Source organism: Capsicum annuum, chromosome 8 (assembly GCF_002878395.1).
Source record: "Capsicum annuum cultivar UCD-10X-F1 chromosome 8, UCD10Xv1.1, whole genome shotgun sequence".
NCBI classification, from domain to species: domain Eukaryota; kingdom Viridiplantae; phylum Streptophyta; class Magnoliopsida; order Solanales; family Solanaceae; genus Capsicum; species Capsicum annuum.
In genome coordinates, this window is record NC_061118.1 from 6,252,210 (window position 1) to 6,265,454 (window position 13,245).

The 13,245-nt window shown below is 35.0% G+C and overlaps 1 protein-coding gene across 3 annotated transcripts in view; it reads right to left on the reverse strand.

The window, feature by feature from the left end:
* LOC107838879 (CHD3-type chromatin-remodeling factor PICKLE-like) overlaps window positions 1-8,547 on the reverse strand; it is a 79,704-nt gene extending 71,157 nt beyond the window's left edge. For all 3 annotated transcript variants that reach the window (XM_016682117.2, XM_047395321.1, XM_047395320.1), the window contains exons 1-7: window positions 8,413-8,547; window positions 8,080-8,229; window positions 1,811-1,948; window positions 1,540-1,694; window positions 1,153-1,314; window positions 331-575; window positions 147-242 (exon numbers count right to left, since the gene is read on the reverse strand). In XM_016682117.2, the coding sequence (XP_016537603.2) occupies window positions 147-242; window positions 331-575; window positions 1,153-1,314; window positions 1,540-1,694; window positions 1,811-1,948; window positions 8,080-8,226 (943 nt within the window). In that variant the 5' untranslated portion in view covers window positions 8,227-8,229; window positions 8,413-8,547. The remainder of the gene's footprint in view (window positions 1-146; window positions 243-330; window positions 576-1,152; window positions 1,315-1,539; window positions 1,695-1,810; window positions 1,949-8,079; window positions 8,230-8,412) is intronic.
* Window positions 8,548-13,245: the final 4,698 nt, after the last annotated feature.

Genomic DNA, 13,245 nt, shown 5'->3' on the forward strand with positions numbered 1-13,245 from the left:
CAGTATTGCAGAAGAAACTAAATGCAATAAGGACAATAGAGAAAAATAATTCAGAGATGGGCCATGCAGCAGTTGTCTAGGAGAAAGCAAATGAGAAAAAAGACGAGAAATAACTAGAAGCAGCGAAAGAAAAAAGAAAACCTCACCTAGCCCCATTTCATCAGCTAGTATAACATGCGTCTGTTTGGACCAAGCAAAACGCAGGAAATTCAGCCCTTCAAGCTGGTATGGATGCAGTGATCCTTTATTTCAACCATGGATGAAGATTAAGGAACTTCACTATGAATACAATAACATAAATAGACTAATTAAAACTGGTATCATATATACCTCCAGAAAGAAATTCAGGACTGCTTTCATACTGCTGAAATTCTTTGGCTTTCTTGTTAGATTCGCTTGTCTCTATAGGTCTTCCCTTTTGTTTACTTGAAGATTTTTTATGTCTAGACTGAACTATACGAAATCTTTCAATTTCATGCTGAAAAGAAGAAATGTCTGATTCAAATTCCCAGTAGCACTCATCATATGGAAGCTCCTTCCACTTTACGAGATACTCTCTCTCTTCACCATCTCCCCTAAGAACAACAGCATATTATTCAATGCAATTTGACCTGAAACTTGCACTTCGTGCAACTTAAATAAAATGAACAATGCAAGGAACGTTTCAACAGCATCTCATGAATGTTTCAACTTGCATTGCGTTTGTAGGCCCAAAATATTACAACTTAGATAAATGAAATTTACGGAACGCTTCAACAGCATCGCATGAACGGGTTCAAGCCGCGGAAACAGCCTCTGGCAGAAATGTAAGATAAGGTTGCATACAATACACCCTTGCGGTCCGGCCTTTCCCCCGATCCCACACATAGCGAAAGCTTTAGGGCACTGGGCTGCCCTTTTTTGTTTCAACAACAACTCATGAATGTTTCAACTGTTCACATGGAGCTTCCTTCCCAACAACGATTTCCACTTAACAATTAAATACAGCTCAACCTTGAGCTAAGCATAACAACTCAAACTAATATTACCAGTTCTGCGTGCATTAGGGGGAAGTAACTAAAACATTTTGGAAGCAAAAGAAAAGCATTGTACAGAAAAATCTTCAATAAAGCATCTCAGCTGAATATCTACAAGTCAGTTCTTTAAAAACACCTGCGAGCAAGAAGTCGATCAACCGTAGTCCACTCAGGTCGGATAGCAACGTATTCATCTTCAGAATTAGTCATTGATGACATCTGACGCTGGAAATTATTCACTTTAGTCTTCAAACGGGGATATGCTTTGTAAGCTTTCAAAAACTCTTTCTCTGGCACCCTGCAATAGTCAAAGCGCAATATGACTTCAAATGCATAAAAAGAAGATGTCAAGAGATCTAAAGAGATAACATAACATATTAAACTGATCAAGTACACAAATAAGAATCAGGGTGAAGCATAAAAGACAGCTATAAGCACTACAAGACTATCTTAGTTGCTATAAAACTGTCATACGTCTAAAAAGAATCTAGAGCAAATAAAGTAATACTTAAAATATAAATACCATGTGCAGTGAAGATAAGACAATCCTTTCCACTTAACAAGGTACTGTTTAACAAACACTTGCTTCGACCCTAGCTTGGAAGCCTCCTTATCATCAGCAACAGTAGGGCGCATTTCACAGTCCAATATCTTGTCAATATCATTCAGGGGACTCACCTACAGAAAAATGGCAATAGATAAGAGTAAATCTAGGTGGAGGAGAAGGGAACTGCCGACAATATTAAAATTTCATGTTTAAATATTATAAATTTGATAGAAGAATGGGTACATACACATTCAGGGCACCTCCAGCTGATTGGAAGAGGAGCCTTTAGTGGTGGAACTAAACACTTGGGGTGGTAAGCATAGTTACACGTTTCACAATACAAAAGATTACTATCTCCTCCACAAGCTTGACAGGATTCGTCTTTCTATGAAAAGAGGCAATTTGCATTGTTATTTCTGGTGTGAGTGAAATGAATAAAGATCATTACAATGAAACACTAAAAAAAGAGCATGTTTACGGAAAGCTGCTAATGCAACCATGCTAGACTTGTATAGCTATGTCTGGCACGCGTTTATCGTTAATGGATCTATTGCGTTGTTGACTCCCAAAAAATGAGCTAACTACATAAAGAAACCAAGATATGATGTAATCAAGCAACGGACAGAGGGAAATAACATGATTCTACCGGGAGGAGGCATATTCAGTAGTACTCCCCTTCATCAGCCTATTAGGGAGCATTACCACCCCACAAGAAAAGAAAAACCTTCCTCTTTCTTTTTTAACTTAATCATTAGTAGCCATAACGAAAATGAAAGAATAGAGGAGTTAAAAGGAGAACAAGAAAATCCTATGGCTAAGAAAACTCTAATCAAGAAGGAAGGGGATCCAATCATTCCTGAGATCAAATAAAGGGAAAAAGAAAAAGGTAATGTCAATAACCTAGCAAGAAAAAGTGCTCGCCGAGGACAAGTAATGTCGAATTTTTCAACAGAAAATTTTAAATAAATAAACCTTTTCACTAAACCAGTCAAAAGGAAAAAATGAATTCTGCATTCACCATCCATCGCTTTGATGACTTAAGTCTTTTTTTTTTTTTGGAGAATAGTAACAAGACTCCAGACTCAAAAGTGATACATTATCTCAACTATTTTAGCCAATTAATTTTTATTTTTCCTAATAAGGAGCTTGTCAATGTTTTCTAGCTGAAGAAACTAATATTCAGATCTGAGCAGTGCACCTGCAGTAATGGCAGGCAGTAGCATCTTAACTAATCTAACAGCTTCCAAATTGCACATCCTGTAGTTCCAGTAGGACTTTTTATCAGATCTCCATGTATCATAACCACAGAACTTTACTTGATACTTCTAATGTAAGAATTTAGCGTGCAAAATTGTCCAAAGCGGAAGTAAAACAAAGGGGGGAAAAAGCAGCTCTGTCTTTCCTTTTTCTTAAAATTTTGGAAAGTGGCACTCAAGGGTGTGGCCTAGTGGTTCAATGAAGTTGGGTTGAGCACCATGAAGCCTCGGGTTCAATCCCCAACAGAGGCAAACACTAGGCGATTTCTTCCCATCTGTTCTATCCTTGGTGGACAGAGTTACCTTGTACCTGTTATTGGTGGGAGGTGGCAGATATCCCGTGGAATTAGTGGGGGTGCGCGCAAGCTAGCCCGAACATCACGATTATCAAAAAAAAAGTTTTGGAAAGCGACAGTCAATTTTAAAAGCGAAAAGTACATATACATGAACACAAAAGGCAAATGTTTCAACTTTAAGAAGGTTCCATCCATTTCATCTAATAAAAATAGATAGTAAGATGTTAAACTCTTAACTTGAAATAATTATCTAACGTCCACAATAAGCACAGGAAACGACTATCCTAAATTATAGAAGGAAGCACGTGAGTAGAGGGGTCTTTGCTTTCACTGTTTACATTGAACTAGGAGCTATCAGTGACACTAAAGTAAATGAAACAGCTGTCATAAAGCTCATTCATATGTCATCAAGACCAATAGTTGTAAAATTTGAGTATAGATTTACTAGGACAGACACATCATATCATATTATATTTATATATTATTATAGTAAAAGTGGGAAGATCTCAAGTCTAAGGTTGAATTACCAAATTGTCTATCAAAAGTTGATAGACCTGTTTACCCTTTGGAAAAGCAGACTAACTATATATTGGATACTAGTACTGCAGAAATATATAAAATACCCGTAATTATGATAAGCCTGTCCAATGTTATCAAAGGTGCGCTTAAGCCCTAAAGCGAGGCTCAAAACGTGTTGAGCTCTTCCTTTCGCTTAATGTGCGCTTCGGCGGCGTCATCAACTTTTTAAGGCATACTTTTCCTTGCCAGTGAGCCTCTTCTGAAGAGGCACACTAAACAATTGATATTTCATTTTATAGTATTTTTTTCAATTTCTTTGTTCATATATTTGTTATTCATGCTTATAATTATTAACCTTGGACTAAACATATATATTTTTATTTTTTCTCCCTTTGAGCTTTTTCATTAAAGCTCACACTTTATTCGCGTTTTGCGCTTAAAGCTCCAACGGAACGTAGAATTTTTTTTGCGCTTTTTGCTTTTGATAAATGAGCCGATCGGGTTCTCGCATTCTTTCTCATACGGATCTTCTACAATAAAAAAATCCATCCCTATTTAAGATCTTTAGTTTGTCAAGAAACAAATGAAGACCGAAGATTAAGACAATTAAGTAGGAAACTGATGGATCCTTTTATTTTTATTTTTTGGCTCAAGAATCTCTAATAATTTGCCTTCCTTACCTGAAGTCCCCCATTTAAAGTCATCTTACTTTTTACTCAACTTAAACTTCTTCCTGGCTAAGAACCACTTGCTCATATTTGTTTTTCCACTCCTTTATTTAGTTATTGTTTTTTGGTTCCCTTTTCAGTCACCCTTTGAATCTTACGATGCAAAGTTGAAACTTCTGAAACGTTTAATGATGTTTCTAACCATCTGAATTTGTATCTATAAAATATATAAAATTGTGGTGTTACTCAATCAAAATACTTGTTACACTTCTCTTCAATAATATTCCTATAACACCCATCATTAAAAAAACAAATTGGAGGATGAGGTGTACATTTTTTATAAGGTCAACATAAATATATTAAGTTACTAGTTATTTCCTTTACTTTCATTCTACTTTATGTCTCCCAGCACTATCCAGTGGAGTTTATTGTGTCCGCTTTATCTTCTTTTTTTTTTTTGAGAAGGTAACATAATTAATAATTTATCTTTAGTTTTCATTAGAGTTTATCCCAATCTCATTTATCGACACACAGCATATGTGCGTTGGTATCTAGTAATCTTTTATAAACCAAATATATTTTCGACAAGGCAAAACATTTATTAATAAATCAAATATATGCAGTTATATACATTAAGCTGGTGTTACCTTTATAAAATTAGCATGATACAAGTATGCATTAAGGCTCACAAAAATTAGCCAACTATCTGTGTGCCCTGGTATCTATTTTTCCAAAATTCATGTAATTTATGACTGCCTTACTACAGAAGATAATGCTTACGCAAACAATTCACCAAATTTACCATATGCACTTAAAACTTTTAGCCTAAGAATTTTCCACATGTCAAGTACGTAGATTAAATGAACCTGTCACAGCTCCATCTTCTATATCAAATCATTCTATATATTTCTTCAGAATCATACTTCAAATTCCAAAACCAAAACACTTGAGTGAAGGTCATATGTACAAATTTGTACATCTTAGCACTAAACTAGAAGGTCATTCGTTTTATGATAAGTAAACTAGAAGCCTGTTTGTGTCTAGATCTAATCAAAACAGCTACCATTAGTCTTATCGTGCAAAGCAAGGCATATGTTGACTAAATACTACAATATTCAGTAGATTCCTTTATTTTCAACTCTAGCTTATGGAATCTATGACCGTAGGTTTCTTTAGAAAACATTTCATGATTCACAAATAAAAGCCAAGAAAATAAAAACTTTATATATCTTCAGCAGAGAGAATACAAACCACGAACTTTTGCACTCAGAGTTTTGGACTGTGAGGTTTTTAAAATATGAAAGCTCTGGGCCATGAGATCAAACAAACTCTTATTGGAGGCAGTTAAATCAATTTCCGAAATGATCATCCTAAGACTGAAACTCCTAAATTTTGTTGAAAAGCTAAACACCAACTTCTTAGTTTCACACACACCAATTTTACTATACCAGAATTGTGTAGACTTTCAGTTGTAATATCTGACCTCAAAAGATGCAAGTGGCGGAGATAAGAATGTTAAGATGGATGTGTGAGCATACTAGGGGATATAGGATTAGAAACGAGGATATCCGAGACAAGGTGCCAGTGGCTTTGATAGAAGACAAGATGCAGGAAGCAAGGTTGAGATGATTTGGGCATGTGATGAGGAGATGCACGGATGCCCCTGTGTGGATGTGTGAGAGGTTGGCTATGGATAGTTTCAGGAGGGGTAGAGGTAGAGCAAAGAAGTACGTGAGAGGTGATTAGACGTGACATGGCGTAGTTTAAGCTTACCGAAGACATGACCTTAGATAGGAGGAAGGGTGTGGAGGACACATATTAGGGTAGAAGGCTGGTGTGTAGGAGTACATTGTTGGTCTATACTGGTAGCCGTAGTATTACTCTTGTAGATTCTTGTCCTTCGGCTTTTGTTATTATTGTTTCTTGTACTTCAAGTGTCGTATTATATTGTTGAGGTATTACTCCTCTATTATCTGTCTTTTTATACTATCGGTTGATTCTTGTACTTCCATTACTATCTGTCATTTTTTATTGAGCCAAGGGTCTATAGGAAACAGCCCGTTTCCTCTCTGCCTATGCCGAGGTATGGACCCCTGCGTATACTCTACCCTCCCCAGGCCTCACTTTATGGGATTATACTGGAAAGTTGTTGTATCTGACCTCAAAAGCGGGATTTAGTAGAAATTACAAATAAATGCGAAGATTGTGTTACATGATTCTTTAGAGAAACTAGACACACTATTACTAAGATTATGTTATTGAAGTTTGAACATACGAGAACAAGATGCTCAATCTAACTATATAAATTTCCTTTCATAAATCCACACTTGAATCGCATCATCAAAGAAAGAAGAACATTATCAGTTTCATTTTTGGAAAGCATGTTAAATATCAGTTTCTTGTATTGTTTAATATTTCACAAGTTAGTCTTCCACTTTTTTGATAAAGAAGATACTCTTCCACTTTACAGTTGCAAGCTACAAGATATCTTCAACAAATAAAATTCAACATGCATTCCTTATAAGCAGGCAAATTTGAGATTTAACAATGAACCTTGAAAGAGTGCAACAACAACAACAACAACAACATACCCAGTGTATTCCCACATAGTGGGGTCTAGGGAGGGTAAAATGTACGCAGTCTATACCACTACCTCCGAAGAAGTAGAGAGGTTGTTTCCGATAGACCCCCGGCTTAGGACAAAGGCAGTAAACAAAGTCGTAATAAAACATGAAACAAGATGAAATAACAGAAATAAGACACCCACAAAGTAGTACTATACACTATCACACCGAGAACACACACCTCACCCAAACCATCCTACTAGAAACTCCAACCTATGAGCAAAGCCTACGACTAAACCTTGAAAGAGTGCCTGCTCTTTAATTTTTGACTCTACATATTCAGATGGTCCAAATTTTTACTAGCTTGACCGACAGTGATAGTCCTTAAAATCAGCTCCCCTCTTCGTGGAATTCCTAAGGTATATCATAAGAGGGAGTGATCCTAACTCTTCATCTTGGAGGATGTTATGGCGCTAGATAGGATGCGTTCTCTATTGCTGCTACAAGTATGTTATGAGAATTCCTCTAGTGAATATTCTTCTGAAACAAATTAGAAGGCACCAACAAAGATACATACTTCAATAGTAGATCAAGGTGCAATATTTACGATAAGAAGGAATTAGAAGATCAAAACGGAAGCAACGAGAGATCAATTTACAATCACAGTCTTTCACAAAAACCATGAAACAGAGGAACGAGCACATTAAATTGCTAATTTTGAAACTGGGCTTGACTCTGGTGTTGACATTCAAACAATTTAAAGAAAGCATTATAAAAATGTATTTATCTTCTGATGAGCATAAACAACTAACTGGATTAAGTTAGCTATGCTCAACTTAGTAGACAGACAGACAGTAAAAAGAGAGAGAGAAGGTACAACTTTCGCATGATGACCAAACTAAAGCACAAGTAGTGTCTAGTCTAAATCATATCTTGAAACCGAAAATGGAATTTTGAGGACTAGACACACACGTAGACGTAGAAAAATAAATACTAAAGTTGGGAGAAAGAGACCTACTACGGATATAAAGTCAAAGAAAGAGATGGTAAGAGAATTAGCGAAAACCTAGAAAATATACAAGACAATTTCTAAATGAAATTCACAGTTGTGGATGCAATGGGATGAAGAATATCCAAAAATAAAGAACCATGCTACGGAAAATGCCAAGTAAAAAAATGGTAAAAGACAATCCCCAATGCAAAAGCAATTTACCACATCAGTCCGAACGATTTTCTGGATTTGCTCTTTCTTAGTCCTAGATTTTCCAGGCATCGTATCAGCTTCATCATCAGACTCATCTAAATTGTAAATAGGTCTTCGATCTGAACGTACACGAAGCCTCTCCACCAAGCTAGCCATTTTCTGCAATCAAATAAAGGAAAAACACAAAAAAAAAAAACTTGAACAGCAGGCAATCCAAAGAAACAAAGAATGAGTTGAATTAATTAAACAGAGACATGTTTGGTCCAGTCTAATCAGTGTAGACAAGACAGTAGTGGAAAGCACCAAAAACCCTATAAGCCGTGAAATCAAAAATAAAATTACCAATTGGAGTTAGAATTCATAGATGAAAAGGGACTAGGGCTTGGAGTTTGTACATAATTCCGAGTCAAATAAAGAGGGAATGAACTAAGGCACCTGATATCTGTTAATTAAATCACCCAAGTAACCGGGTGTTTTGGGCAAAAAAGAATTTAAAAATAACCATAAGTTTTAATTATTAGTTAGAAGTAATAATTATTTTATTATGTATTAAAAAAGTTAGAAAAGTTTTAAAATAATTCATAAGTTTTTAAATTTATATGTTGATCCTAATATATACCTAAAATAATAGGAAATGGAGGGAAAAAAGTGTCTCTCTCTTAGTGATTTTTGTTATTAATTGTTTCTATTTCTGTTACTTTATTCATTATTTTCTGCTTCATCTTCTTTTTGTCGACCATTTGTTGTTGTTGGTGGTGATACAGCGCTACTGCTACGATCTAACCAATTTCTTAGGTCAAATTTTATTTACTACATCACTTTCCACTTTGGCATTACTTCATAGGTTACTTTGGTAAGTAAAATTATGATTTTTATTCGTATTTGTCATTTAGGTATACTTCTGTTTTTCCAACAATAGATAGAACCCTGATTATGAATCCAGCACAAGTACCCACAATTTAAACAGATCAATCATCTGGTGCATCAGATGAGTAATCTATTGCATCAGATATTTATATGTTGCATCGTCGTATTATCTATTGCATCAGACGTATTATCTGTTGTATCAGGATGTTTATCTGTTGCACCAGACTAATTATCTGTTGCATCGGAATGTTTATCTGTTACACCAAACTAATTATCTGTTGCAACCAATGATTAATCTGATTGAAACAACACAAATCAACCCCTGCCATAAACCCAACAGATAAATTTTGCTACTACTACTGAATTCTAAATTATTCCTTTTTACGTCGAATCGTCGAAATGTTTGTTAAGTAGATAATAGACAGAATGAAAATTAAATATGGATTAAAACGTCAAAGATCAAACATAATTTATTTATTAAGCAAATAAAAATACATATAATAGACTAAAAGAAAAATAATAGTCTAATTATTATTATTATTATCAGCATCATCATTGTCAGCTGGCCAATCTTCAACCGGAAGTAGCAAGGCCCTCCTCAGCCTGCGTATCTCGTGGAGCATTCTTGATCTAACTACTCCCAATTCCCATTGCAGATCACGAACTTGATTTCGAAGTTCATTCACGGCGTCTTGCAGAAAAGCAACATCCCACACTGGGTCAGTCATAATCTTATCTTCTAGAGTGTAATATGAAAGATGAGATGCAATAAATAAATAGAGTGTGTATTTGAATGAACGATTGAGTAAGGACAGACCTATTTATAGATGATTGAATTTGAATGAGAGGTAAAAAGGCGCGACTATTCACCTCCATACATTAATTAAATTTTTTATTAAATTAAGAAAATAAATATTGTGATATAAGTCATGACTTTTCAGACTATTATTATTAATTAGTCTTTCGAAGAACCGTTTTTATTGAGTTGTGGCAACAGATTCTATATCCGTTGCATCAGATAATACATCTGTGACAACAGATATATTATTTGTTGCAACCAATATAAAATATGTTGCATCAGATAACATATCTGTTGCAACATATAATCTAACTGTTCACCTCCATTTATTAATTATATTTTTTATTAATGTAAAAATTAATAAATTAATTAAATTAAGAAATATTTTGATAAGTCATGGCTTTTTAGATTATTATTAATTAGTTCTTTCCAAGAACTGTTTTTATTGAGTTGTGACTCGATATAGGTTGCATCAGATAAATCATCTGTGACAACAGGTATATCATCTGTTGTAACCATAGTGAACCCGTTGCATCAGATAATTTAATTGTTGCAACATATAATCTACTTTAAAAAAAATAACTATATCATCATATCATTATTCCAAATTTGCTTACTTTTTTATTTTATAAATAAAAAAAAATACTTTTTTAAATTCCTTAATAAAATAATAATCATTTTATTATATAATAAATAATTTTAAAAACAAAAATGGTGAAAAGTCACGATCAGTTATTAAAATTGTGATTATAAATTGTGTTTATTATTTATTTCCTTATTATTTATTTACGAAACATTTTTCATATTGAATAATCGGAATTCTGAGTCATGTCTTTCCTTTCACCCTCTCAATAACAACAATAGCCCCTTTTTATTAATAACCGCCAGGTGCAGCATATGATCGATCTGTCGTAGCAGATTAACCTCTAACCATTGACACGAATTGCTGCTCAATCCCTACCACCAACCGTCAACATGTTGAGAACAAGGAATAAACAGAATGATTATTATTAAATACTAAATAAGAATTAAAAATTCAAAGTCGACAACAAAATGAAATGAATGTTCATAGATTTTTGAATCTCTTGGGTAGATTTGATATACAAAAGGAGGAAAATAATCGCTAAAATAAAAAACATTACCTAATTATTATTACTTCTATTATTATTATTGTCAATCAGATATCTTTCATTCATCCGGCAACCTTACTCCGAAGTCAGCCAAATATCTCTCTGGAGTTCATCAATCAAACTGCCTTTGAAGTTCATGCAAGGACTTGATATGAGTATTCTTGTATGAATCTAGATCATCCATATTTATAAGGAGGGACCTATTTATAAATTATTGGATCTCAGAAAGAAAAGAAAATTGCTTTAAACTAAATCTAACAGATAGGTAATCTGTTACAAAATATATTCTTTTTGTCAGATAACTTACAACATACTGACAATCTTTTTACAACAGATGTATATATCTATTTGATTTCTGTAACAGGTTGATCACTATCGTAACAGAATTGATTGACAATATAAACAGATGTGTCATCTGTTGCAATAAGCTAGTCATCTATTTATTCAATTTAAGCCATAGATGGGCTAAGAAGAATAAGGTGCGTGCAGATGGATCCACTATCATATGTGTGGGAGTTAAGTATGTATTACTGATAAGATCACCGGGACAACACACACAAAGTACAATATTTTTGTGAATGCAATTTTTAACCGATTAGGCATTGATCATTCAAGCAAGATCCTGCATTATACCGTTAAGTTTGATGGGTTCAAAATTGATAAGGCTGAGGACCTCATGAAGATAGTGCAGATACCCTGTTATGAATTATTGATGGTTGGTGCTCGTGTTTATGCGTGTCAAGTTTTGAGAAGGGATCAATATTTGTCATCACTGTAGAGAATCAATGGCGATTGGACTTAACTTTAAGTGTGCATTGGACCCTTAGAGGGCCCTCAAAGCCTCGCACTGCATCAAATAAGAATGGAAAACCAATATAGTTATTGCCCTGGCCAAAATTTATATGGTTGAGTTGCTCGCTCGGGTTGATGTTTATATGCCAGAAGGTGCGGTAGGAGAATGCTTTCGAGGAAAAATGGGTTGTTGATGGAAGACTATATCATCTGAGAGCTAATTGAAGAAGAGACACAGGGTAGAAAGTAACTTCTAACGAATCTGGCCGATAGAATTATCTTAACAGATGCAAAATTTGAATCAAGTGCAAATATAAAAGTGTATCCGGTAATGTAATTTCGTCTGTTGTGTCTTTGAAAGAAAAATAATGCAGATGGACACTTTTCTAGGGAGCTGCATGGTCGGGATTATCACCTAGGTAGAAAATAAGAGAAGACCAACAAAGCAGCCTCACGGGCATTGAGGGTAGAAATGATGTTCAACAAGTCTAGAAAACTTATGCCAACAACAACTGCAGTGAAAATAAGGAAATTAAGCGAAGGCGGCAATTTCTGAACTTTAAATTTCATCCCATCTTCTTGTTCGTGTTTCTGATCAGGTCCACTACCGTTGACCTGATCGGAACCATAAACGAGATTGAAAGGCAAATAGAGTATCATTGCTTCCTTAGCAATATGGTTATAATTGATTATATTTTCTTGCCTTGACATGCTTTCAACATTTCTTGGAGAATATCATATGCTTGCTGTAGTATGTAAATTCCGATAATTTTTAAGCTTACCTCCAACTTGTTGATTCTATGATTCTATATTCAAGCTGGTCGTTACCGTCTTCAAAGTTGGTAAGGAGTTTCTCGTCTCTTGTGAGCTCGATCAGGAACACTACCTTCAAAGTTATGGCATTCTAGAAGCCCTTCAGAAAACTTTTTCTTCAGAAGCTTTAAAGGATATATGGAGGATCGTTGTGTTTGTTTTAGGTCAAAATGTGTTGATGCACGTTGAAGATGTGGTCCCAATAGTTGAACAAGACACTTTTATCGAGCGTTGCTCCATGCATCTTGCTCAACCAATTTGATAAATTAGTAAGCATGGAGTTACGTAGCGTGTGATTTAAACCGGCTCTACCAAGCCTATCAAACGTTACGTAACTCCAAGCTCATTACCCTATCAAAACAATATGCCCGAGTTAGTGCACATAGAAAAAAAGCTCAATCTGTTAGCCTTTCTGCTGATCACTCTTCTCCAATATAGATGACAAGATATCTGCTATGCAAAAGTTTACACCATCGCCAGACATAATTGCCTGAGAACATGTCTGGCGACGGTGTAGACTTTTGCTTAGCAGATATCTTGTCATCTATATTGGAGAAGAGCAATCAGCAGAAAGGCTCAGAGATTGAGCTCGTTCGATTTGTGCACTAACACTGTCATATTTTTTTGAGAGAGCAATGAGCTTAGAGTTACGTAACGTTTGATAGGGTTTGGTAGAGCCGGTTTAAATCATATGCTACGTAACTCCATACTAATTTATCAAATTGGTTGAGCAAGATGCATAGAGCAACGCTAGATAAAAGTGTGTTGTTCAAC